The sequence below is a fragment of the Ranitomeya imitator genome, chromosome 1 (assembly GCF_032444005.1).
Source record: "Ranitomeya imitator isolate aRanImi1 chromosome 1, aRanImi1.pri, whole genome shotgun sequence".
Classification (NCBI taxonomy): domain Eukaryota; kingdom Metazoa; phylum Chordata; class Amphibia; order Anura; family Dendrobatidae; genus Ranitomeya; species Ranitomeya imitator.
The window spans coordinates 505,771,048-505,795,513 of record NC_091282.1 but is presented as its reverse complement, the minus strand read 5'-3'; the positions used below and the strand labels follow the sequence as shown (position 1 = coordinate 505,795,513).

General features: G+C 44.7%; 1 protein-coding gene across 2 annotated transcripts in view; it reads right to left on the bottom strand.

The window, feature by feature from the left end:
* The window catches only part of LOC138676811 (prostaglandin reductase 1-like), a 92,960-nt gene extending 76,621 nt beyond the window's left edge, over nucleotides 1-16,339 (bottom strand). The window contains exons 1-6 of one of the 2 annotated variants that reach the window (XM_069766449.1): nucleotides 16,237-16,339; nucleotides 15,493-15,606; nucleotides 14,696-14,741; nucleotides 7,138-7,197; nucleotides 5,257-5,424; nucleotides 4,177-4,294 (exon numbers count right to left, since the gene is read on the bottom strand). In XM_069766449.1, coding sequence (XP_069622550.1) covers nucleotides 4,177-4,294; nucleotides 5,257-5,424; nucleotides 7,138-7,197; nucleotides 14,696-14,741; nucleotides 15,493-15,598 — 498 coding nt within the window. In that variant the 5' untranslated portion in view covers nucleotides 15,599-15,606; nucleotides 16,237-16,339. Of the gene's footprint in view, nucleotides 1-4,176; nucleotides 4,295-5,256; nucleotides 5,425-7,137; nucleotides 7,198-14,695; nucleotides 14,742-15,492; nucleotides 15,616-16,236 lie in introns of both variants that reach the window. The other variant, XM_069766458.1, reaches the window with a different exon arrangement.
* Between the last annotated feature and the right edge of the window lie 8,127 nt (nucleotides 16,340-24,466).

Sequence of the window (24,466 nt, the reverse complement as noted above, 5' to 3'; positions counted from 1 at the left end):
CTTCTTTGCGCCTGATGCAGCTGGTACTCCATAACTGCTTGCTGCTGCTCACACAACCGCTCCAACATATGTAACGTGGAATTCCACCGGGTAGGTAGGTCACATATGATGCGGTGTTCCGGAAGGCGGAATCGGCGCTGCAGAGCAGCAATGCGGGATCTGGCCAAGCTGGAACGCCGCAAGTGAGCACACTCTAGGCGGACCTTGTGCAGCAGGGCATCAAGATCCGGATAGTCCCTCAGAAAACTCTGCACAACCAAATTGAGCACATGTGCCAGACATGGGATGTGAGTGAGGTTGCCAAGGGCCAAAGCTGCCACCAGATTTCGGCCATTGTCACACACTACCATGCCTGGCTGGAGATTCGCTGGCAGTAACCACACATCGCTCTCCTGCTTTATGGCATTCCAGAGCTCCTGCGCTGTGTGGCTTCGATGCCCCAATGAAACTAGTTTCAAGACGGCCTGCTGACGTTTGGCCACGGCTGTGCTCATGTCGGTCATAGGTAAACGTTCACGGGTCCATGTGGGGGTGGACTGTGACGGATCCTGCAGAGAGGAATCAGAGGAACTGGTGTAAGAGGAGGAGTCGATGCGTACAGACTGGATTCCTGCAATCCTTGGAGTGGGCAGGACACGTCCTGCGCCACTCGCACGATCTGTACCTGGCTCAACAACATTAACCCAATGGGCAGTGAGGGAAACATATCGCCCCTGTCCATGCTGACTGGTCCACGCATCGGTGGTGAGGTGGACCTTGCTACTGACGGCGTTCAGTAGCGCATGTTTTATGTTTGCCTCAACATGCCTGTGCAGGGCAGGGACAGCCTGCCTGCTGAAGTAAAAGCGGCTGGGCACCTTGTACTGTGGGACTGCCAATGCCATCAAGTCACGGAAGCTGTCAGTCTCCACCAGCCTGAACGAGAGCATTTCCAGGGACAACAGTTTGGCAATGCCTGCATTCAGAGCCTGTGCTCGGGGGTGGTTGGCCGAGAATGCCCGCCTTTTCTCCCATGCCTGTACTACCGATGGCTGTAGAGTAGACTGGGAGTGTGAGGATGACTGGGAAGGTGGTGCTGTGGGTGGAATTACACAAGGTCTCTGGGAGGAAGCCAAACCAGCTGTGCGTGAGCTGGAGGAAGAGGCAACACGAGCTGAAGAGGTGGTAGCTGCCGCTGTTGGTTGGCCTACATCTTCAGTGTGTTTCTGTAACTCCACCGCGTGCCTGGTCCGCACATGTTTCCACATATTTGTGGTATTGAGGTTGCTGACATTTTTCCCTCTTTTTACTTTATGATGACACAGCTTGCATTTGACAAAACAAATGTCATCTGCAACTGTGTCAAAAAAGGACCAGGCACTGCAAGTCTTGGGAGCGCCCTTTTTGGCTTTGGAAAGAGACAGGCTCCTAACGGGTGCCAAAGTGGAGGCTACAGGCTCCGCAGTCTTCCCCCTCCCTCTCCCTCTTTGGCCCGTAAGAGGAAGCTCTTCCTCTGAGCTGCTCCCACCACCTTCCTGTTCCTCACGCCACGATGGGTCAAGGACCTCATCATCTCCACTACCCTCTGCCACCAACTGCTCCTCCTGGGTAGTCTCAGCAGCACAGTACGCACGAGAAAGCGGCACCTGAGTTTCATCATCAGATGCGTACTGCGCTGTGGTCACCGGAGGCACTGGCCCACCTGCCTCTTCAGAGTCAGAGAGAAAAAGGTGTTGGGCATCACTGCACACTGCCTCTTCTTCCATTTCTCCAATGCTGCTTGGCTGGCCCCCTGTTTCCAAGCCAAGAGATTCAGAGAACAGAAGTAGAGACGGCTCCTGTCCTGGGCTCTCTGACTGCCTGGCCAATTTGGCAGGTGGTGAAGAGACAGATGGCTGCTCTCCAGTGCTCTGTGCCTGAGAGGATGTGGCACTAACTGAAGTCGATGCCGAGGCGTTAGCTGCCATCCACCCGACAACGGCTTCAATTTGGTCTTCACGCAGCAGCGGTGCACGGCGCTCTCCGACAAAGCTGCGCATGAAGGACTGTTCCCTGCTGAAACTGAGTGACGACGAGTCACCGGCGCCCGCAGCAGGCACAGAATCACCACGTCCTCTCCCTGCTCCTCTCCCTGCTCCGCGCCCACGCCCACGTGCCTTACTCCCTGCCCTCTTCATCTTGGTTGACAGATAAAGATAAGCAGAAAAGTACTAAGGCCTTAGTGTGCTTATTCCTGTAATGCTCCTCCTAACAGGTGTAAGAAACACTAATGTTGTAAATTGTGGACTAAACTTTATTATTTTTCAAATGTGGCCTACACAAGTGTAAGTTGTGTTTGGTGAACTTAACCTTTTTTTTGGTGCAGATCGGGCTACAGAGCTAGTTTAAATCACACGGAGACCGTGCAGACAGCCGTAAACGGCGCTGCAAGGCCAAGAAACCCTCCTCTAGGTTATCCTATATAGTGTTTTTCCACTATTTAGCTGGATACAAGTGGAAAGACACTAATAGGAATTTTTTTTTTCAAATTTTAAACTGGCTGCACTATTTGAAAAAAAGGAAATTGTTTTTCAAGGTATGAGGCAGTAACGCACCCTGAGCTGAATCCAACCGGCTATGGCTGCACACAGACTACAGGGCGAGCTGGGCTCACACGGAGACCGTGCAGACAGCCGTAAACGGCGCTGCAAGGCCAAAAAACCCTCCTCTAGGTTATCCTATATAGTGTTTTTCCACTATTTAGCTGGATACGAGTGGAAAGACACTAATAGGAATTTTTTTTTTCAAATTTTAAACAGGCTGCACTATTTGAAAAAAAGGAAAATTTTTCTCAAGGTATGAGCCAGTAACGAACCCTGAGCTGAATCCAACCGGCTATGGCTGCACACAGACTACAGGGCGAGCTGGGCTCACACGGAGACCGTGCAGACAGCCGTAAACGGCGCTGCAAGGCCAAAAAACCCTCCTCTAGGTTATCCTATATAGTGTTTTTCCACTATTTAGCTGGATACGAGTGGAAAGACACTAATAGGAATTTTTTTTTTCAAATTTTAAACAGGCTGCACTATTTGAAAAAAAGGAAAATTTTTCTCAAGGTATGAGCCAGTAACGAACCCTGAGCTGAATCCAACCGGCTATGGCTGCACACAGACTACAGGGCGAGCTGGGCTCACACGGAGACCGTGCAGACAGCCGTAAACGGCGCTGCAAGGCCAAAAAACCCTCCTCTAGGTTATCCTATATAGTGTTTTTCCACTATTTAGCTGGATACGAGTGGAAAGACACTAATAGGAATTTTTTTTTTCAAATTTTAAACAGGCTGCACTATTTGAAAAAAAGGAAAATTTTTCTCAAGGTATGAGCCAGTAACGAACCCTGAGCTGAATCCAACCGGCTATGGCTGCACACAGACTACAGGGCGAGCTGGGCTCACACGGAGACCGTGCAGACAGCCGTAAACGGCGCTGCAAGGCCCAAAAACCCCCCTCTAGGTTATCCTATGTAGTGTTTTTCCACAATAGAGCTGGAGACTGGTGGAAAAACACTAATAGGAAATTTGAGAAAAAATGTGCAGCAGGCTGCACTAAGAGCAAAAAAGAACAACTGTGTGAGGCAGTGTGAACCCCCCCTGAGCTGAATACAACCGGGTATATGGCTGCACACAGACTACAGAGTGAGCTGCACACACACACACACAGAGACCTTGCAGAACGCTGTTAAAACAGCGCTGCAAGGCAAGAGCAAGGTGAACAGTGAAGAACACACAGCGTTTTGCTAAATTAGCCTTTGGAAAGGAAAATAAAGCAATTAGCTAGCTCAACTGGCCCTCAGTTAGAACACAGCGTCCTGTCCCTAACTGAAATCACAGCAGAGTGAGCGCAAAATGGCGGCAGCGCTTTTTTATAGTGCAGAGTGACATCATTTCAGCAGCCAATCCAAGCCTTGCCAGTACTTACATGCCCACCATGCTAAACAGGATGTGCCCACACTTTCATTCATTCCTCATTGGCTGCTGCGTTCAATTTGAATTCTGGGAACTTCCGATTCCGGTATCCGATACGCGGGAAGTATCGGAATTCAGTATCGGAATTCCGATACCGCAAATATCGGCCGATACCCGATACTTGCGGTATCGGAATGCTCAACACTACTTGTGACATATGTAAAAATAACATTTATACATGTTCTATAATGTACCTTTATCTTAGCAATTTGTCCTACTATTGTGCCCACAGCACCAGCAGCACTGTTCACAAGCAACACTTCCCCTGGTTTTGGATTGCAGATTTGCTGTAGGCCAATGTATGCTGTTACTCTGGTTACAGAAAGAATTTAAAGTAAATTAACTTTGGATTACATAAGCATGTATACACGCTACAATTAAGAGTAACGATTGAAACGCAAAGGCCTAATTCTAAAATAATGTTTCTTTTCTGGTTTTTAACAATATTTATTTACTTGTTTTTCTAAAATAATTGTTGGCGGTAGCTGGACTACTTTGCCTTTTCCTCTTCATGTTTACAAAACCGGAGTCAAGATTTGCCTTTGCATGGCACCCTCTGAGGATCATTTCCTGCACTGGTTAGCTGTTAACTTTGTCTCTTACTTTCACTAATGATCCCAAACACACAGCCAATGAAACTCTCAATTGATTTTACAGAAAGAAAATAAAGCTGCTACAATGGCCTAGCTAATTACCAGACCTGGATCCAATAGAAAATTCAAGGAAGGAACTAAAGCTCATGATTCGTAGATGGAGCCAACGGCACCTTGAGGATGTGAAGAGTGTTTGTGTGGGAGAATGAGATGAAATCCCACTGAGCAATGCATGCATCTAGTTTCTCCATAACAGGAGGCATCTTGAAGCTGTCATCACCAATAAAGTCTTTGGTATGAAGTTTTTAATTACATTTCAGTAAGCGTGTTCAGTACTTTTTCCCTGTGTCATTTCTCATTATTACACATAATAACCTAATTTATGGACATCATAGAAATATATTTGCTTAGAAAATTGGTGATGTGTTCAATACTTATTTCCACTCACTCTGTAGACGTCTGTAAACATGAGCAATTTATGTTGGTGATCCAGCTACATTTCTCTCCCTTCACAATTTGAGTATAATGTCATTGTCTTTTCATGTGTTTATTGCATGAATTTAAGGTTCATTCTTTGTCTATTCATCCTCCAAATAGATTATATTAATTTTAACCAGATGTTTCAGGTCTGGTAAGGAAGGAGGTTATAAAAACATTGAGTTGTGTACTTTTAAGGCTTACCCAGGCATGCCAACAGCTCCAAGTGCCAGTGATCTTGGCAGTGATTCAGGCCAACTGGATGGCAAAGCACGGAGTTCTTTCCCATCTGATATAAAATGTGTGGTCCAGCCTGACCGTGCAACATAATAATTTCCAACAGCAAAGGCAGGATTTTTACTTTCTACCACCCTGGATTAAACACAAAAACACAAAGTAGATGATCAAATACTTAATATTATTGTTCTCTGCCATATAGAGCTCCCAGTCTTACACCCTAACTATATCAATAGACATTGGTTTCAAGCTGAGAAACAGCAGCCAAATGACCATTTATTTTCTAACTTGTGATAGAGTAGCATCATAATCAGGTTAAGGTAGCACAATGGGTGTTTGGTGAGTTTTTGACATTGCATACTTTTGCTGTATATGGGATTTATAACAAAAAAAAATATCTTGCCCACTGTGATAAATATAGATTTTATTTGTAGAATTTCCCTATAAACTTGAATGAGATGAGGAAAATCTGCAGGTAATAAAACCATACATGCCTTTTTAGTGCATTTTCACATCAGGAATACAATAAAAATGCATGTAATCTACACATGACTTTATCAATAAAGTTTTATCAAAGCCAGAAACCAGGAAGTATAAAAAACAAATCAGCTTTATGTAAAACATAACATAACAAAGAGAGGCAAAAAACTTAGCAGAAAATAGTGATTAAAAAACACGTGCAAAAAATAAAAAATGTAGTGAAAAACAACTTTTTTTATCATCAGTAAAAAAAATTGATGAAACTCTAATGACACTCTGAAAAAAATCTGATAAAACTCAGTTTTTTTCACATATGAGAATAACTGATGTCTGAATGAGACCTTCAATTGGCTTCCATGCCATGGGTTGTAAATTTCTTTATAAAGTTGCGCACCGTGGACAAAGGATCATCAAGATCTCTGGAGAGGAACTTGTATATTTTTCAACAATTTAGTTTGTCAAGTCCTTAGACAGTTCTCCTTTCCTCTGTAAGTTCTCCATTCACACACGGACAGTCGGACACACAATGCAAAGATTGAGTCAACTTCTCCCCTTTTTGTCTGGTTTCAGGTGTGATTTTCATGTTGCCCACACCTGTTACTTGCCACAGTTGAGTTTGAATGAGCATCACATGCTTGAAACAAAGTTGTTTACCTACAATTTTGGAAAAGTGCCAACAATTTTGTCTGGCCTATTTTGGGGATTTTGTGTGAAATTTTGTCCAATTTGCCTTTTTCTCTGTTTTTTTGTGTTGTTCCAATACATACAAAGGAAATAATTATACAGTGCAGACCAAAAGTGTGGGCATACCTTCTCATTTAAAGATTTTTCGGTATTTTCATGACTATGAAAATTGTATGTTCACACTGAAGGCATCAAAACTATGAATTAACACATGTGGAATTATATACTTAACAAAAAAAGTGTGAAACAACTGAAAATATGTCTTATATTCTAGGTTCTTCAAAGTAGCCACCTTTTGCTTTGCTGACTGCTTTGCTGACTCTTAACATTCTCTTGATGAGCTTGTTAATTCATAGTTTTGATGCCTTCAGTGTGAACGTGCAATTTTCATAGTCATGAAAATACAGAAAAATCTTTAAATGAGAAGGTGTGTCCAAACTTTTGGTCTGTACTGTATGTATAACAAAACATGCTTAATTGTAATAATTTTCTTTGCGAAATATATCATTTTATGGGATAATTTCAAGGGTGCCAACACTTTCGACCTTGGCTGTATATGTCTTATTGTCCATGGTGATAATGTAAAGCGCTGTGGAATATGATGAAATATGATGGCGCTATACAAGTATGGAAAATAAATAAATAATTGTTTCAGATACATCATGTTGTTAGAAGTGGTTTTACCTGGCAACCTGTGATCCCATCATGACATCACCATCTTTCAATGCATGTTTACTGTATAATCTGAAAGTAGACGCTAGTTTAGATAGACATATCCTTCTTATAGCCTTGCAATAATCATGGTCTCTTAATAAGACCAGCATTTTATCATAATGTCTAGTAAAATATATTTTTTGCACAGTTTACTCAATTTACTTGTTTAAAAGGTGGCCTAAGATAACCTCATTATATAAGGTCCCTTAGCAATGAGTTGTAAATTCTGTGAATAGTTTTCACCAAGTGTTCAGGATCTCTGCAGTGCCACCACTGGAGAAATTTATCATTACACAGTGCACATTTAACCCCTTCCCGACCTGTGACACAGCGTATGCATCATGAAAGTCGGTGCCAATCCGACCTGTGACGCATATGCTGTGTCACAGAATGATCGGGTTCCTGCAGATCGGGTGAAAGGGTTAACTCCAATTTCACCCGATCTGCAGGGACAGGGGGAGTGGTACTTTAGCCCAGGGGGGGTGGCTTTGCCCCCACGTGGCTACGATCGCTCTGATTGGCTGTTGAAAGTGCAATAGCCAATCAGAGCAATCTGTAATATTTCACCTATGAAAATTAGTGAAATATTACAATCCAGCCATGGCCGATGCTGCAATATCATCGGCCATGGCTGGAAACCCTGATCTGTCCCCCGCCACCACCACCGATCTCCGCCCCAGTCCTCCGTTCTGTGGTCTGCTCCCCTATCCTCCTGTCCGCTCCCCCCCGTGCTCCGATACACCCCCATGTGCTCCGATACACCCCCTACCTCCCGTGCTCCCCCACCCCCTCATACTTACTTAAAACCTATCACAGTGATCAAAATAAAAAAAAATAGTAAATGACCTTCCCCCCCGTTATCACCTCCATAGCTAGGGACAATAATAAAATAGAGAAAAGATATTCACTTTTATTTTTCCACTGGGGTTAGGGTTAGAACTAGGATTAGGGTTAGAACTAGGGTTAGGGCTAGGGTTAGAGTTAGGGTAAGGCTATGTGCACACGTATTCTGGTCCTCTGCAGATTTTTTCGCTGCAGAATTACTGCGGTTTTTCTGCGGATTTCACTGCGGTTTTACAACTGCGGTTTTCTATTGGAGCAGTTGTAAAACCGCTGCGAAATCCGCAGAAAGAAGTGACATGCTGCTGAATGTAAACTGCTGCGTTTCCGCGCAGTTTTTTCTGCAGCATGTGCACAGCGTTTTTTGTTTCCCATAGGTTTGCATTGAACTGTAAACTCATGGGAAACTGCTGCGGATCCAAAGCGTTTTCTGCAGCGTGTGCACATACCCTTAGAATTAGGCTATGTGCACACGGTGCGGATTTAGCTGCGGATCCGCAGCGGATTGGCCGATGCGGATTCGCAGCAGTGTTCCATCGGGTTTACAGTACCATGTAAACCTATGGAAAACCAAATCCGCTGTGCCCATGGTGCGGACAATACCGCGCGGAAACGCTGCATTGTATTTTCCGCAGCATGTCAATTCTTTGTGTGGATTCCGCTGAGTTTTACACCTGTTCCTCAATAGGAATCCGCAGGTGAAATCTGCACAAAAAACACTGGAAATCCGCTGTAAATCCGCAGGTAAAAGGCAGTGCCTTTTACCTGCGGATTTTTCAAAAATGGTGTGGAAAAATCTCACACGAATCTGCAACGTGGGCACATAGCCTTTGGGTTAGGGTTGGAAATAGGGTTAAGATTAGGCTTGTAGTTAGGGTTATGGTTGTGGTTAGGGGTGTGTTGGGGTTAGGGTTGTGATTAGGGTTATGGCTAGAGTTGGGATTAGGGTTAGGGGTGTGTTGAGGTTAAAGTTGTGGTTAGGGTTGGGATTAGGGTTAGGGTTCGTATTAGGGTTAGGGGTGTGTTGGGGTTAGGGTTGTGGTTAGGGGTGTGTTGGGGTTAGGGTTGTGATTAGGGTTATGGCTACAGTTGGGATTAGGGTTAGGGGTGTGTTGGGGTTAGTGTTGGAGTTAGAATTGAGAGGTTGCCACTGTTACGGCACATCAGGGGTCTCTAAACGCAACATGGCGCCACCATTGATTCCAGCCAATCTTGCGTTCAAAAATTCAAATGGTGCTCCCTCCCTTCTGAGCCCCGACGTGCGCCCAAACAGTGGCTTACCCCCACATATGGGGTACCAGCATACTCAGGACAAAATGGGAAACAACTATTGGGGTCCAATTTCTCCTGTTACCCTTGCGAAAATAAAAAATTGCTTGCTAAAACATCATTTTTGAGGAATGAAAAATGAATTTTTATTTTCACGGCTCTGCGTTGTAAACTTCTGTGAAGCACTTGGGGGTTCAAAGTGCTCATCACATATCTAGAAAAGTTCCTTGGGGGGGTCTAGTTTCCAAAATGGGGTCACTTGTGGGGGTTTCTACTGTTTAGGCACATCAGGGGCTCTGCAAACGCAACGTGACGCCCGCAGACCATTCCATCAAAGACTGCATTTCAAATGTCACTACTTCCCTTCTGAGCTCTGCCGTGCGCCCAAACAGTGGTTCCCTCCTACATATGGGGCATCAGTGTACTCAGGACAAACTGGACAACAACTTTTGGTGTCCAATTTCTCCTGTTACTCTTGTGAAAATAATAAATTGCGGGCTAAAAAATAATTTTTGAGGAAAGAAAAATGTTTTTTTATTTTCACGGCTCTGCGTTATAAACTTCTGTGAAGCACCGGGGGGTTTAAAGTGGTCACCGCACATCTAGATTAGTTCTATGGGAGGTCCAGTTTCCAAAATGGGGTCACTTGTGGGGGAGCTCCAATGTTTAGGCACACAGGGGCTCTCCAAACGCGACATGGTGTCCGCTAACGATTGGAGCTAATTTTTCATTCAAAAAGTCAAATGGTGCTCCTTCCCTTCCGAGCCCTGCCTCCTCTCTCATTATGCTAGATTTTTCCTCCCACCACTTCTCTGCTTGCAATTGACGTCAGGTGCAATGCCGGAAATCCCACGACTATGCATTCTGCCTTCCGTCTCTCCTGTGCACTGTTCCACCCTTCTCAGGGCAGTGACTTCAGTTTTCCTTTGCACATGTGCCGGACAGTCACTGTCACTTCCGGTCTCAGTACAGTCACTGTCACTTCCGGTCCCAGTACAGTCACTGTCACTTCTGGTCCCAGTGTTCTCCGGTGCTCTAAAAAGTTGAACACAGAACTTTTGTCTTTACAGAGCGCTGGAGAACACTGGGACCAGAAGTCACAGGTGCGGGATTTACAGCCGCCCACCTGACAGCAAGTCACAGAGAAGAGATTGCAGGAGAAATCTAGGATAATGAGAAAGGCGGCAGTCTTGTCTTCTGGGCAGCATACGTCACAAATCATGGATCAAAACCAAAAGATGATTTTTAATGAACAAGGCACAAAGAAGGCAGACAGGTTTGACTAGTTTTAGCTTTATTCCGCCTGTATACCCATAATATTAGCTAAAAGTGCTCAAATTGGGTAACAGATTCCCTTTAAATTGGTAAGTTGAATGTGTAATGCAGGAAAGTGAGGGATGCTCTTCATCTATCCATTCCACTTTTCCTGTTTGGAATTCAGAACAGAGAGCTCTACTGTATTAATGAAAGGGTGTATGAAAACTGTTTTCCTCCTTAAACCTTATTTAAAGGGCATGTATTATCAGAAAATGACCTATGCAAATTGCCTCTTCTGAGAAAAAGAGGACTTAAACTCTATAGCGCCACCTGTTGGAAGTAGCGATCCTACAAGTCACAATCAACCCTTTAAACGAGTCGTGCAATATGACTTAGGAGAAAAGCCAAATCAGTATCTCAATTCGCAGACACGGTGTTTCGGGCTGTTGGCCCTCGTCAGTGCGAAGCATGAGAACTGATTTGGCTAGGTGAGAGGCTCTGGACTGGGGTCTAAGGGGTATCGTTTCTCCTTATGGAGAGTGACATACCATCTCTGACTTGTCAAGGTATGGAGGCTTATTCGCCGTGCAATGCTCCTCTGGGAAATATAATATGCAAATTGCCTCTTCTGAGAAAAAGAGGACTTAAAATAAAATAAATGAGGACAGAAAATGACCTATAATTTAAATCAAATTTTTAGGTTAAATGTATTTTTCATTTAATATTTCATGTCACTATCTGTATTGAAGTGTAAATGACACTTTATAAAAAATGTTTAATATTTATAGGCTCTGAGTAGTGTTGCTGATTGGTGAGTGTCCGGGGTCCAGAGATAGGTCAAAACACCATTCTGAAGTCCATAGCTCCCATAGGAGCTCTGTGAGAGAATAACTTACTATTGAGCCCATTCACTGCTCTGTGCGTGCAGCTCATGCAGAAGCTATGGACTTTAAAGTGGTGTTCTGACTTATTGGTGGGGGGGTCTCAGAACCTGGAACACTACAGAACAGAAAAACCACACATAACCTAATATAAAAAAGTTATATAACGTCACAGTTACATGTCAAAGCTAGGTTTCACACTGCCCAATAATCTCTACTTACTTTTGCGCACATGGACATTACGAGCAATAAACTGACTGACACTATTTGTTTTTCTATAATCATTTTCTGAGCATGCTCTAATCTGGGCAAAAGTCATTGTGAAGGAAGGAGGAGGTGAGCTGGCACCATCAGCTATTGTGAATGATGGACTCACTCTTATTTAATGCTTAGGGTACCATCACACTATACCATTTCGATCGCTACGACGGTACGATTCGTGACGTTCCAGCGATATCGTTACGATATCGCTGTGTCTGACACGCAGCAGCGATCAGGGATCCTGCTGAGAATCGTACGTCGTAGCAGATCGTATGGAACTTTCTTTCATCGCTGGATCTCCCGCTGTCATCGCTAGATCGGTGTGTGTGACACCGATCTAGCGATCTAGCGATGCGATCCAGCGATGCGTTCGCTTGTAACCAGGGTAAACATCGTGTAACTAAGCGCAGGACCGCGCTTAGTTACCCGATGTTTACCCTGGTTACAAGCGTTAAACTAAAAAAAAACAAACAGCACATACTTACATTCTGGTGTCTGTCAGGTCCCTTGCCGTCTGCTTCCCGCACTGTGACTGCCGGCCGTAAAGTGAAAGCAGAGCACAGCGGCTGTGCTTTCACTTTCACTTTACGGCCGGCAGTCACTGAATGCGGGAAGCAGACGGCAAGGGACCTGACGGACACCAGAATGTAAGTATGTGCTGTTTGTTTTTTTTTAGTTTAACGCTTGTAACCAGGGTAAACATCGGATAACTAAGCGCGGTCCTGCGCTTAGTTACCCGATGTTTACCCTGGTTACCCAGGGACCTCGGCATCGTTGGTCGCTGGAGAGCTGTCTGTGTGACAGCTCCCCAGAGACCACACTACGATTTACCTACGATCACGGCCAGGTCATATCGCTGGTCGTGATCGTAGGTAAATCGTATAGTGTGACGGTACCCTTAGAGAGGGGTTACCTAGTCTAGACTTAGGCAAAGTGACTGGTATGCTAATTGGAAGATAAATGTTGTTTTTAAACATACAGTTAAGTCCATATATATTTGGACAGAGACTACATTTTTCTACTTTTGGTTATAGAAATTACCACAATGAATTTTAAACAAAACAATTCAGATGCAGTTGAAGTTCAGACTTTCAGCTTTCATTTGAGGGTATCCACATTAAAATTGGATGAAGGGTTTAGGAGTTTCAGCTCCTTAACATGTGCCACCTTGTTTTTAAAGGGACCAAAAGTAATTGGACAGATTAAATAATTTTAAATAAAATGTTCATTTTTAGTACTTGGTTGAAAACCCTTTGTTGGCAATGACTGCCTGAAGTCTTTAACTCATGGACATCTCCAGATGCTGTGTTTCCTCCTATTTGATGCTCTGCTAGGCCTTTACTGCGGTGGTTTTCAGTTGCTGGTTGTTTGTGGGCCTTTCTGTCTGAAGTTTAGTCTTTAACAAATGAAATGCATGCTCAATTGGGTTGAGATCAGGGGACTGACTTGGCCATTCAAGAATATTCCACTTCTTTACTTTAATAAAGTCCTGGGTTCCTTTGGCTTTATGTTTTGGGTCATTGACCATCTGTAGCATGAAACGACGACCAATCAGTTTGGCTGCATTTGGCTGGATCTGAGCACACAGTATGGCTCTGAATACCTCAGAATTCATTCGGCTGCTTCTATCCTGTGTCACATCATCAATAAACACTAGTGACCCAGTGCCACTGGCAGCCATGCATGCCCAAGCCATCACACTGCCTCCACCGTGTTTTACAGATGATGTGGTATGCTTTGGATCATGAGCTGTACCACGCCTTCGCCATACTTTTCTCTTTCCATCATTCTGGTAGAGGTTGATCTTGGTTTCATCTGTCTAATGAATGTTCTTCCAGAACTGTGCTGGCTTTTTTAGATGTTTTAAGCAAAGTCCAGTCTAGCCTTTTTATTCTTGATGCTTATGAGTGGCTTGCACCGTGCAGTGAACCCTCTGCATTTACTTTCATGCAGTCTTCTCTTTATAATAGATTTGAATATTGATACGCCTACCTCCTGGAGAGTGTTGGTCACTTGGTTGGCTGTTGTGAAGGGGTTTCTCTTCACCATGGAGATTATTCTGCGATCATCCACCACTGTTGTCTTCCGTGGGCGCCCAAGTCTTTTTGCATTGATGAGTTCACCAGTGCTTTCTTTCTTTCTCTGGATGTACCAAACTGTAGATTTTGCCACTCCTAATATTGTAGCAATTTCTCGGATGGGTTTTTTCTGTTTTCGCAGCTTAAGGATGGCTTGTTTCACCTGCATGGAGAGCTCCTTTGACCACATGTTTACTTCACAGCAAAACCTTCCAAATGCAAGCACCACACCTCAGATCAACTCCAGGCCTTTTATCTTCTTAATTGAGAATGACATAATGAAGGGATTGCCCACACCTGTCCATGAAATAGCCTTGGAGTCAATTGTCCAATTACTTTTGGTCCCTTTAAAAACGTGGTTGGCACATGTTAAGGAAACCCTTCATCCAATTTTAATGTGGATACCCTCAAATGAAAGCTGAAAGTCTGAACTTCAACTGCATCTGAATTGTTTTGTTTAAAATTCATTGTGGTAGTGTCTGTATCCAAAATTAGAAAAATGCTGTCTCTGTCCAAATATATATGGACTTAACTGTAATATGTAGCAATATGAAAAATTGAAAGAAACATTTTTTATTTTAATATAGTATGTGTAACATAATTTTTTTTTATTTAAAAAGTAGGTAATTTTCTGATGACACATTCCCTTTAAAGATCACTTGTCAGTATTCTCAAAACATCCATAGCAATGCATGAGTATCCTTACTTCTCTTTATAAGTTGTATTATTTTCCTTTTTTTCCCTACTGGGATTAGATAAAACATTTGACAACTGAGCGTGCCTACAATGTTCAGAAGGAACACACTAAAATAAGCTCTGAATATAAGAGCAACAGTCTCAATACAAACATTGGCACATTCTTTATGGGTTACTTATGTATGCACAGTTCACATATCTTAATGTAAAACCCTCAAATCAATGTATTATATAGTGTTTTCTTACCTCATGTATGGATCCACGCTCCAATACTCAGATTCTAGCAATATCTCTGCAAGGGTGTAACAATAAAAAAGACATTTGGTTTGCATTAAAGATATTTAAATAAAAACACAATTGTGAATGCATCACTTTCCTTCCAAGGCCTCAACTTAAAAAGGGTAGGCTCTATGACTATAAGGTAGTAGAAAAGGGTTAATGAAAAATGCAGGAAAGTTAAAGGGCCACACCAGGGATTTAAAGGTGGAGTGGTTAGGGTTTATATAGGGGTTTGGGGCGCACTATATACAACTTTTTTGAGAAAACCAAAATTTCTCTTTGTATTATTAGTAAAACTAATAAAAGAGGTTATCCACTATTTTAACCAATGTTAAACCTATCCATTGGATAATCACCAATGTCTGATAGGTGGGAGAGAGACAGCTGTTCTCAGTGTTGGAAACAGCCGGAATTGACCAGTTACAGTGCTGCACAGCACATCTCCGTCTACTGTATAGTGGCTTTGGTTTGGTGCTGCCCATTTAACCCCTATTCAAGTCAATAGGAGGCAGATGTGCAGTACCCAGCCATGGACGCTATACTGTGCAGCTCTCTAACTGAGCATTCCGTCCGACAACACACTGGGAACAGCTGGTCGGCGGGGGTGCCGGGTGACGCACCCCCACCGATTAGACATTGATTGCGTATCCTGAGGATAAGTCATCAGTATTAAAGTAGTGAACAAGCTCTTTAAATAACTTCTCTTCTTCAAAGTTAGCTATTACCTAATACACATGATATGTTGTTTCAAATATGAACCTTACCTCCATCTTTAAGTGGGGGCAACTCCTTTTCGATTAATTTGAAGTCCTCTGCTTTAGGAACACCTTCAAAGTGTCTCACCATGATCCATGACTTTGACACAACCATTTTAGATGCTAAATAGACTTAAGCAGAAAATGAGCTGGAGTATGAAAGGTGAAGTTTCCCTTTAATAGCTTTTATAATTATATAAGGTGTATATATATATATATATATATATATATATATATATATATATATACACACACACACACATTTTGTCTAATATAATAATATATAATAGAGAGTCAGATATGGCCATGCAGCTCATCAGTGTGTGATTTTTTAGGAACCTATCCAATTATGTTGGCGTACATCCAATACACCTGTAAGGCTCTTTGTCCAGTGTAACATATCTATTATTACATATTTCATGCCAAGGGCAAGATCACATCCTGATCATGAATGTCTTTTCCACAGTAAGTTGTGTTGACAAGCGGCATCTGACACTACACTTGGCACTACATACACCAAACCACAGCCCTGTGCACGGCGCATTATAAAATATGAAGTTACACTCAATAGATTAACTGAAATATTAAAACATCCTACCTGAATAATATCTTACACCTACATCATCATCCATATATTACATCATTAACAGATGGCCATCCATGATGCAGCTAATATAGAGGATGCATTAAGGTTCTTATACTATAAAGAATTGCTAAGACATATTTTACTGCCTAAGATAATAGGTGACTTACCTGGATAGCGAGATTTCGGGATCCTGCGGAATGACCACAGATTCCAATATTGACTAGTCTGAAAACTATTTCTGTATGCACAGGAACAAACTTTGCACTTGGCCTTGACTCTCCTCCCCCTCCTTTTCTTACAACTAGCTGTATGGTATAGAATCATACCATACAGGGAGGGGCAGAGAAGGGACTTTTTTAAAAATGCTTAAAGGTACCTTCACACATAACGATATTGTTAACGATATCGTTGCTATTTGTGACGTAGCAACGATATCGTTAATGAAATCGTTATGTGTGACAGCGACCAACGATCAGGCCCCTGCTGGGAGATCGTTGGTCGCTGAATAAAGTCCAGAACTTTATTTCGTCGCTGGACTCCCTGGAGACATCGCTGGATCGGCGTGTGTCTTCACTGGTAACCAGGGTAAACATCGGGTAACTAAGCGCAGGGCCGCGCTTAGTAACCCGATGTTTACCCTGGTTACCATGCTAAAAGTAAAAAAAAACAAACACTAGATACTTACCTACCGCTGTCTGTCCTCCAGCGCTGCGCTCTGCACTCCTCCTGTACTGGCTGTGAGCCGGAAAGCAGAGCGGTGACGTCACCGCTCTGCTTTCCGGCTCCCAGACAGTACAGGAGGAGAGCAGAGAAGCAGAGCACAGCGCTGGAGGACAGACAGCGGTAGGTAAGTATCTAGTGTTTTTTTTTTTTTACTTTTAGCATGGTAACCAGGGTAAACATCGGGTTACTAAGCGCGGCCCTGCGCTTAGTTACCCGATGTTTACCCTGGTTACCGGCATCGTTGGTCGCTGGAGAGCGGTCTGTGTGACAGCTCTCCAGCGACCAAACAGCGACGCTGCAGCGATTCGGATCGTTGTCGGTATCGCTGCAGCGTCGCTAAATGTGAAGGGGCCTTAACTCTTTGAGTCGTGGGTAAGATAAAATAGTGTGAATAGTTTTAAATCACTGACAATGTCCTGTGCAGATGAAGGTTATATAGAATGTAAATAGTAATATAACATATACAGTATATAATGTTTGCTAACGCATTTACTATTACATGTAATGGTAGATATATTAGTTAATATTCAACTTCCGTGCAGTTATATACAATGAACTCCGAGCACCGGGACTATGACTGCAGAGGCTCATTCTTACCTGACAGGTCGTGCCTCTAACCTTGAAAGTGAACATTGTTAGAGAGAAAATATTATCTAAAGCCTAACGAAATGATTTATGTTAAATCATAGTAAAACAATATACTCATAGTACATAACCTTTATATTATAAATCATTATGAAAAATATATGCTTATTCTAATATCTGGGAAAAAGTATGGAAAAACAAGTCATTTTTCATAGAAGTGAATCATCCAGCTGGTGATTTACAAACTTTAAAAAATCAGTTAGGCTGAATTTACATGTCATGCTGCCCTAGACGCAATGTCTAAGTATACTAGTGCTCCTTTTATACCCACGAATTGCCCCTTTTTGATCAGTCGTGTTCTATACGAGGCAGCATCTGCCAGACTCCTCTAGCGGTGGCTTATCCGATTTCAGACTGTTGATCCTTTTGCTCTTCCTGAAATTTGATGGATACTTACTGTATTATGGAGAGTCGACAGTACCCCACACACATTAGGTTGTCAGCGGAGACAGCCATAATTGGTGGGTTTGGCTTACATCGTCTAATGTGTATGGGGGGACATAAGTGGTTAACTTTGAGGGGTCCACTCTGTCACCCAATCCTTTAATCATACTGACCCTCAATATCTACTATCTAATTGTCTAAGGGTCACTTCCGTCTGTCTGTCTGTCCTTCTGTCTGTCACGGATATTCATTGGTCGCGGTCTCTGTCTGTCATGGAATCCAAGTCGCTGATTGGTCTCACCAGCTGCCTGTCATGGCTTCCGCGACTAGAGTTGAGCGACCTTGACCTTTTTAGAGTCGAGCCGGGTTTCGCGAAACCCGACTATCTCAAAAGTCGGGTCGAGTGAAATCGCCCGATTATGACGTAAAGTCGGGATCGACCGAAACACGAAACCCAATGCAAGTCAATGGGGCAGCATAGTCGGCAGTGAGTGGGGGCCAGGAAAACACCTAGAGTGCCCATTTTAATGTCAAAACCATCCATTCTTCTTAATGAAGCTTGTCAAGCGTAATTTACCTTATAATAATTGGAAGGCATTTGAAATTGGGGGTCATTTGGCTAAAGTTGTGGTGGGTAGGGCTGGTTCAAGTAATTAGTGGGCCCAGGAAATCTGGACCACGTCACGGCAGTGGAGCAGGGAGAGGTAAGTATTTCAACTTTGCAAGTGCTGTGAACCTGAGCAAGCAGGGGGGGCCCACTCGTTGGCATTGGCACTGGCACAGGGCCCCTCAAAGTACAGCGGTGTGTTTGCACGGCGGGGGCGCCTCCCACCGGCAGCAACACTTTTGCGTATCATGAGAGGCCCTGTGCCAGTGACGTCGCCAACTAGTATTCCTCCCCCCACCTGATGAAGGAACCTGCACTTTCATCTGCACCTTCCTGTTTGTCCCCGTGTAAGGTGATATGGTATGCGGGAAGGGGGACCTGACTTTCAGCAGGGTCACAATCTTGCAGTGTAGCGTGCACGGGAAATGTTGCGTTATGGGTCAATGTACCAGCAGACTCATCTATCACTGGCTGGGCAATGGGCAGGATGAGGAGGAAACACAGATATAGGCCCAAAGAATAAAGTGGGCTAAATGCAGTTCAAAATTGGTAACACAGGACTAATCAGGGGGCATTGCAGTGGAGGACAACTGGAATGAGAGGCTGACACAGAGAGTAGGCCCAAATCAGTAAGTAGTCGAAATGCAGTTCAAAATTGGCAACAGTAGTAAACAGGCGGCACAGCTTTGTTCAGTGGAGGAGAACAGCAAGGAGTGGCAGACACCGATAGTAGGCCCCAACCCAACTAGTAGGCCAAATGCAGTCTAACATTAACAACTACTTAACGAGCGCCTGAAAACGGAATTTCAGGACAGGAAACCAGGAGAACAGCAAGGAGCGGCAGACACCGATAGTAGGCCCCAAACCAACTAGTACGCCAAATGCAGTTGTTCCGTTTAACCACAATTTAATGAGAGCCTGAAGATAGAAGTTCAGGAAAGGCAACCTGGAGAACACCTTGGAGTAGAACACACCATCTCTCTACACCCCATACCCAATTTGTAGGCCTAATGCAGCGTAGTTTCCAACAACTACTAAACGAGAGCATGATGATCGAAGCATTGGCGAGGAAACCTGGGGAACACCTTGGAGTGGAACACACCATCTCTCTACAGTGGAACACACCATCTCTCTACACCCCATACCCAATTTGTAGGCCTAATGCAGCGTAGTTTCCAACAACTACTAAACGAGAGCCGGAAGATCGAAGCAATGGAGAGGAAACCTGGGGAACACCTTGGAGTGTAACACACCATCTCTCTACACCCCATACCCAATTTGTAGGCCTAATGCAGCGTAGTTTCCAACAACTACTAAACGAGAGCCGGAAGATCGAAGCTCAGGAAAGGCAACCTGGAGAACACCTTGGAGTGGAACACACCATCTCTCTACACCCCATACCCAATTTGTAGGCCCAATGCAGCGTAGTTTCCAACAACTACTAAACGAGAGCCGGAAGATCGAAGCAATGGAGAGGAAACCTGGGGAACACCTTGGAGTGTAACACACCATCTCTCTACACCCCATACCCAATTTGTAGGCCTAATGCAGCGTAGTTTCCAACAACTACTAAACGAGAGCCGGAAGATCGAAGCAATGGAGAGGAAACCTGGGGAACACCTTGGAGTGTAACACACCATCTCTCTACACCCCATACCCAATTTGTAGGCCTAATGCAGCGTAGTTTCCAACAACTACTAAACGAGAGCCGGCAGATCGAAGCAATGGAGAGGAAACCTGGGGAACACCTTGGAGTGGAACACACCATCTCTCTACAGTGGAACACACCATCTCTCTACACCCCATACCCAATTTGTAGGCCTAATGCAGCGTAGTTTCCAACAACTACTAAACGAGAGCCGGAAGATTGAAGCTCAGGAAAGGCAACCTGGGGAACACCTTGGAGTGGAACACACCATCTCTCTACACCCCATACCCAATTTGTAGGCCCAATGCAGCGTAGTTTCCAACAACTACTAAACGAGAGCCGGAAGATCGAAGCTCAGGAAAGGCAACCTGGGGAACACCTTGGAGTGTAACAAACCCTCTCTCTACACCACGGAAGGGCTGATTCTTAGGAAGGAAGGCTGTCGGAAAGAAGCAGGGCGCGTCCGAGGGTGATTATATTCTTATTAGGTGTATACTCACCCTCGGACGCGCCCTGCTTCTTTATTTGTAATGAATGTTTATTTGCAATGTGGTTTTGACTTACTCTATTTTTTTGGTAAATAATGATTTTATTATTTTCATTGTTTTGCATCTTCTTGGCAATAATATAAAGAAGACGCGACAGGACAACACTCGGTGGATGCCATATCTGTGTTTAAAATTGAAAAAACCTTTCAGTTAACTACTTGCAGGAGAAAGTTATTGTAGCTGGTGGCCATTTTTAGTACTGTACCAGATTTTTGTTGTATGTGTTTGTTTTTAATGTTAAAATGTCTGCATTTGATATCTCTCCAGTATTTTCTTTTTTATAAGCAAAATACTTATTTTTATATTTTCTGATGTTGGTTCCAGGGGTACACGGGCAGCAGTGGTGTGGTCAGTGGAGGCCTAGTGGAAGGAGTGACCGCAGACAGGCATCGAAGGCCTAAAATAATAACACATGGCTGTAGGCAATTTTAAATTGGTTACAGGGGTACACGGGCAGCAGTGGTGTGGTCAGTGGAGGCCTAGTGGAAGGAGTGACCGCAGACAGGCATCGAAGGCCTAAAATAATAACACATGGCTGTAGGCAATTTTAAATTGGTTCCAGGGGTACACGGGCAGCAGTGGTGTGGTCAGTGGAGGCCTAGTGGAAGGAGTGACCACAGACAGGCATCGAAGGCCTAAAATAATAACACATGGCTGTAGGCAATTTTAAATTGGTTCCAGGGGTACACGGGCAGCAGTGGTGTGGTCAGTGGAGGCCTAGTGGAAGGAGTCACCGCAGACAGGCATCGAAGGCCTAAAATAATAACACATGGCTGTAGGCAATTTTAAATTGGTTCCAGGGGTACACGGGCAGCAGTGGTGTGGTCAGTGGAGGCCTAGTGGAAGGAGTCACCGCAGACAGGCATCGAAGGCCTAAAATAATAACACATGGCTGTAGGCAATTTTAAATTGGTTACAGGGGTACACGGGCAGCAGTGGTGTGGTCAGTGGAGGCCTATTGGAAGAAGTAACCGCAGACAGGCATCGAAGGCCTAAAATAATAACACATGGCTGTAGGCAATTTTAAATTGGTTACAGGGGTACACGGGCAGCAGTGGTGTGGTCAGTGGAGGCCTAGTGGAAGGAGTGACCGCAGACAGGCATCGAAGGCCTAAAATAATAACACATGGCTGTAGGCAATTTTAAATTGGTTACAGGGGTACACGGGCAGCAGTGGTGTGGTCAGTGGAGGCCTAGTGGAAGGAGTAACCGCAGACAGGCATCGAAGGCCTAAAATAATAACACATGGCTGTAGGCAATTTTAAATTGGTTACAGGGGTACACGGGCAGCAGTGGTGTGGTCAGTGGAGGCCTAGTGGAAGGAGTGACCGCAGACAGGCATCGAAGGCCTAAAATAATAACACATGGCTGTAGGCAATTTTAAATTGGTTACAGGGGTACACGGGCAGCAGTGGTGTGGTCAGTGGAGGCCTAGTGGAAGGAGTGACCACAGACAGGCATCGAAGGCCTAACATAACAAAAATGTCAATACAATGGTATTGTCAGTGGCAGGCATTGAAGGATGTCAGCGCATAGACTAAACATTGGTGGAGCTGTGAGATAATTTTGCAAGTGGTAGAGCACTGTTTGAGCTGGGGTGGGGGGAAACTGTCTTGTGGCCGGCGGTACAGGCCCAGGGCCCCTCATATTACAACGGTGTGTCTGACGTTGGGTGCGCACCACCACCGCCAGAGACACTTTATTGTACTAGGAGGGACCCAGTGGCAGTGCCGTCGACCAAAAGCGGGCTCACCCACCTCTTCAGACAAACTGCACTCTCACGGGTGCTGTCGCCAAGTGTCGATACCACGGCCCCGTGTGGGGAGTTTGGCCATTTAGTGAGGTGTAAACATGTCGTATGCTGGACAATCAGGTGCAGAAAATTACGAGATTGGAAAAGGCATTCAGAATAGTCCACAGGCAAGACCTTTTCATAGGAAAGCTAGGTGTCAGCCGGGCAAGGTGGGGCAAAAGATTTCGAAATCCAGTTGTGGTTCATTTTAATGAAGGTTAGATCATCTACATTTTGGGTAGCCAGACGAGTCCTTTTTTCTGTTAGTATTGAACCTGCAGCACTGAATACTCTTTCTGATAGGACACTAGCTGCCGGGCAAGCAAGCTCCTGCAATGCATATTCTGCCAATTCTGGCCAGGTGTCTAATTTTGATGCCCAGTAATCAAATGGGAATGACGGTTGAGGGAGAACATCGATAAGGGATGAAAAATAGTTTGTAACCATACTGGACAAATGTTGTCTCCTGTCACTTTGAATTGATGCTGCAGTACCTGTCCTGTCTGCGGTCATAGCAAAATCACTCCACAACCTGGTCAGAACACCCCTCTGGCCAACGCCACTTCTGATTTCTGCCCCTCTAACTCCTCTGGTCTGCTGGCCCCTGCAGCTCGTGTGAGAACGATCACGGGCGCTGTGTGCAGGGAATGCCAGAAGCAAACGGTCAACAAGAGTTGATTGTTTTGTTGCTAATATTAGTTCCAAGTTCTCATGTGGCATTATATTTTGCAATTTGCCTTTATAGCGAGGATCAAGGAGGCAGGCCAACCAGTAATCGTCATCATTCATCATTTTAGTTATGCGTGTGTCCCTTTTGAGGATACGTAAGGCATAATCCGCCATGTGGGCCAAAGTTCCAGTTCTCAAATCTGCGGTTGTGCTTGGTTGAGGGGCAGTTTCAGGCAAATCCACGTCACTTGTGTCCCTCAAAAAACCAGAACCCGGCCTTGCCGCGCCACCAATTTCCAGTGGCCCCGGAAAAGCTTCCTCATTAAAAATATAATCATCCCCATCATCCTCCTCGTCCTCCTCCTCCTCTTCGCCCGCTACCTCGTCCTGTACACTGCCCTGGCCAGACAATGGCTGACTGTCATCAAGGCTTTCCTCTTCCTCAGCTGCAGACGCCTGATCCTTTATGTGCGTCAAACTTTGCATCAGCAGACGCATTAGGGGGATGCTCATGCTTATTATGGCGTTGTCTGCACTAACCAGCCGTGTGCATTCCTCAAAACACTGAAGGACTTGACACATGTCTTGAATCTTCGACCACTGCACACCTGACAACTCCATGTCTGCCATCCTACTGCCTGCCCGTGTATGTGTATCCTCCCACAAAAACATAACAGCCCGCCTCTGTTCACACAGTCTCTGAAGCATGTGCAGTGTTGAGTTCCACCTTGTTGCAACGTCTATGATTAGGCGATGCTGGGGAAGGTTCAAAGAACGCTGATAGGTCTGCATACGGCTGGAGTGTACGGGCGAACGGCGGATATGTGAGCAAAGTCCACGCACTTTGAGGAGCAGGTCGGATAACCCCGGATAACTTTTCAGGAAGCACTGCACCACCAGGTTTAAGGTGTGAGCCAGGCAAGGAATGTGTTTCAGTTGGGAAAGGGAGATGGCAACCATGAAATTCCTTCCGTTATCACTCACTACCTTGCCTGCCTCAAGATCTACAGTGCCCAGCCACGACTGCGTTTCTTTCTGCAAGAACTCGGACAGAACTTCCGCGGTGTGTCTGTTGTCGCCCAAACACTTCATAGCCAATACAGCCTGCTGACGTTTGCCAGTAGCTGCCCCATAATGGGAGACCTGGTGTGCAACAGTGGCAGCTGCGGATGGAGTGGTTGTGCGACTGCGGTCTGTGGACGAGCTCTCGCTTCTGCAGGAGGACGAAGAGGAGGAGGAGGGGGTGCGAACGGCTACAGCCAATTGTTTCCTAGACCGTGGGCTAGGCAGAACTGTCCCAAACTTGCTGTCCCCTGTGGACCCTGCATCGACCAAATTTACCCAGTGTGCCTTGATGGACACGTAACGTCCCTGGCCATGC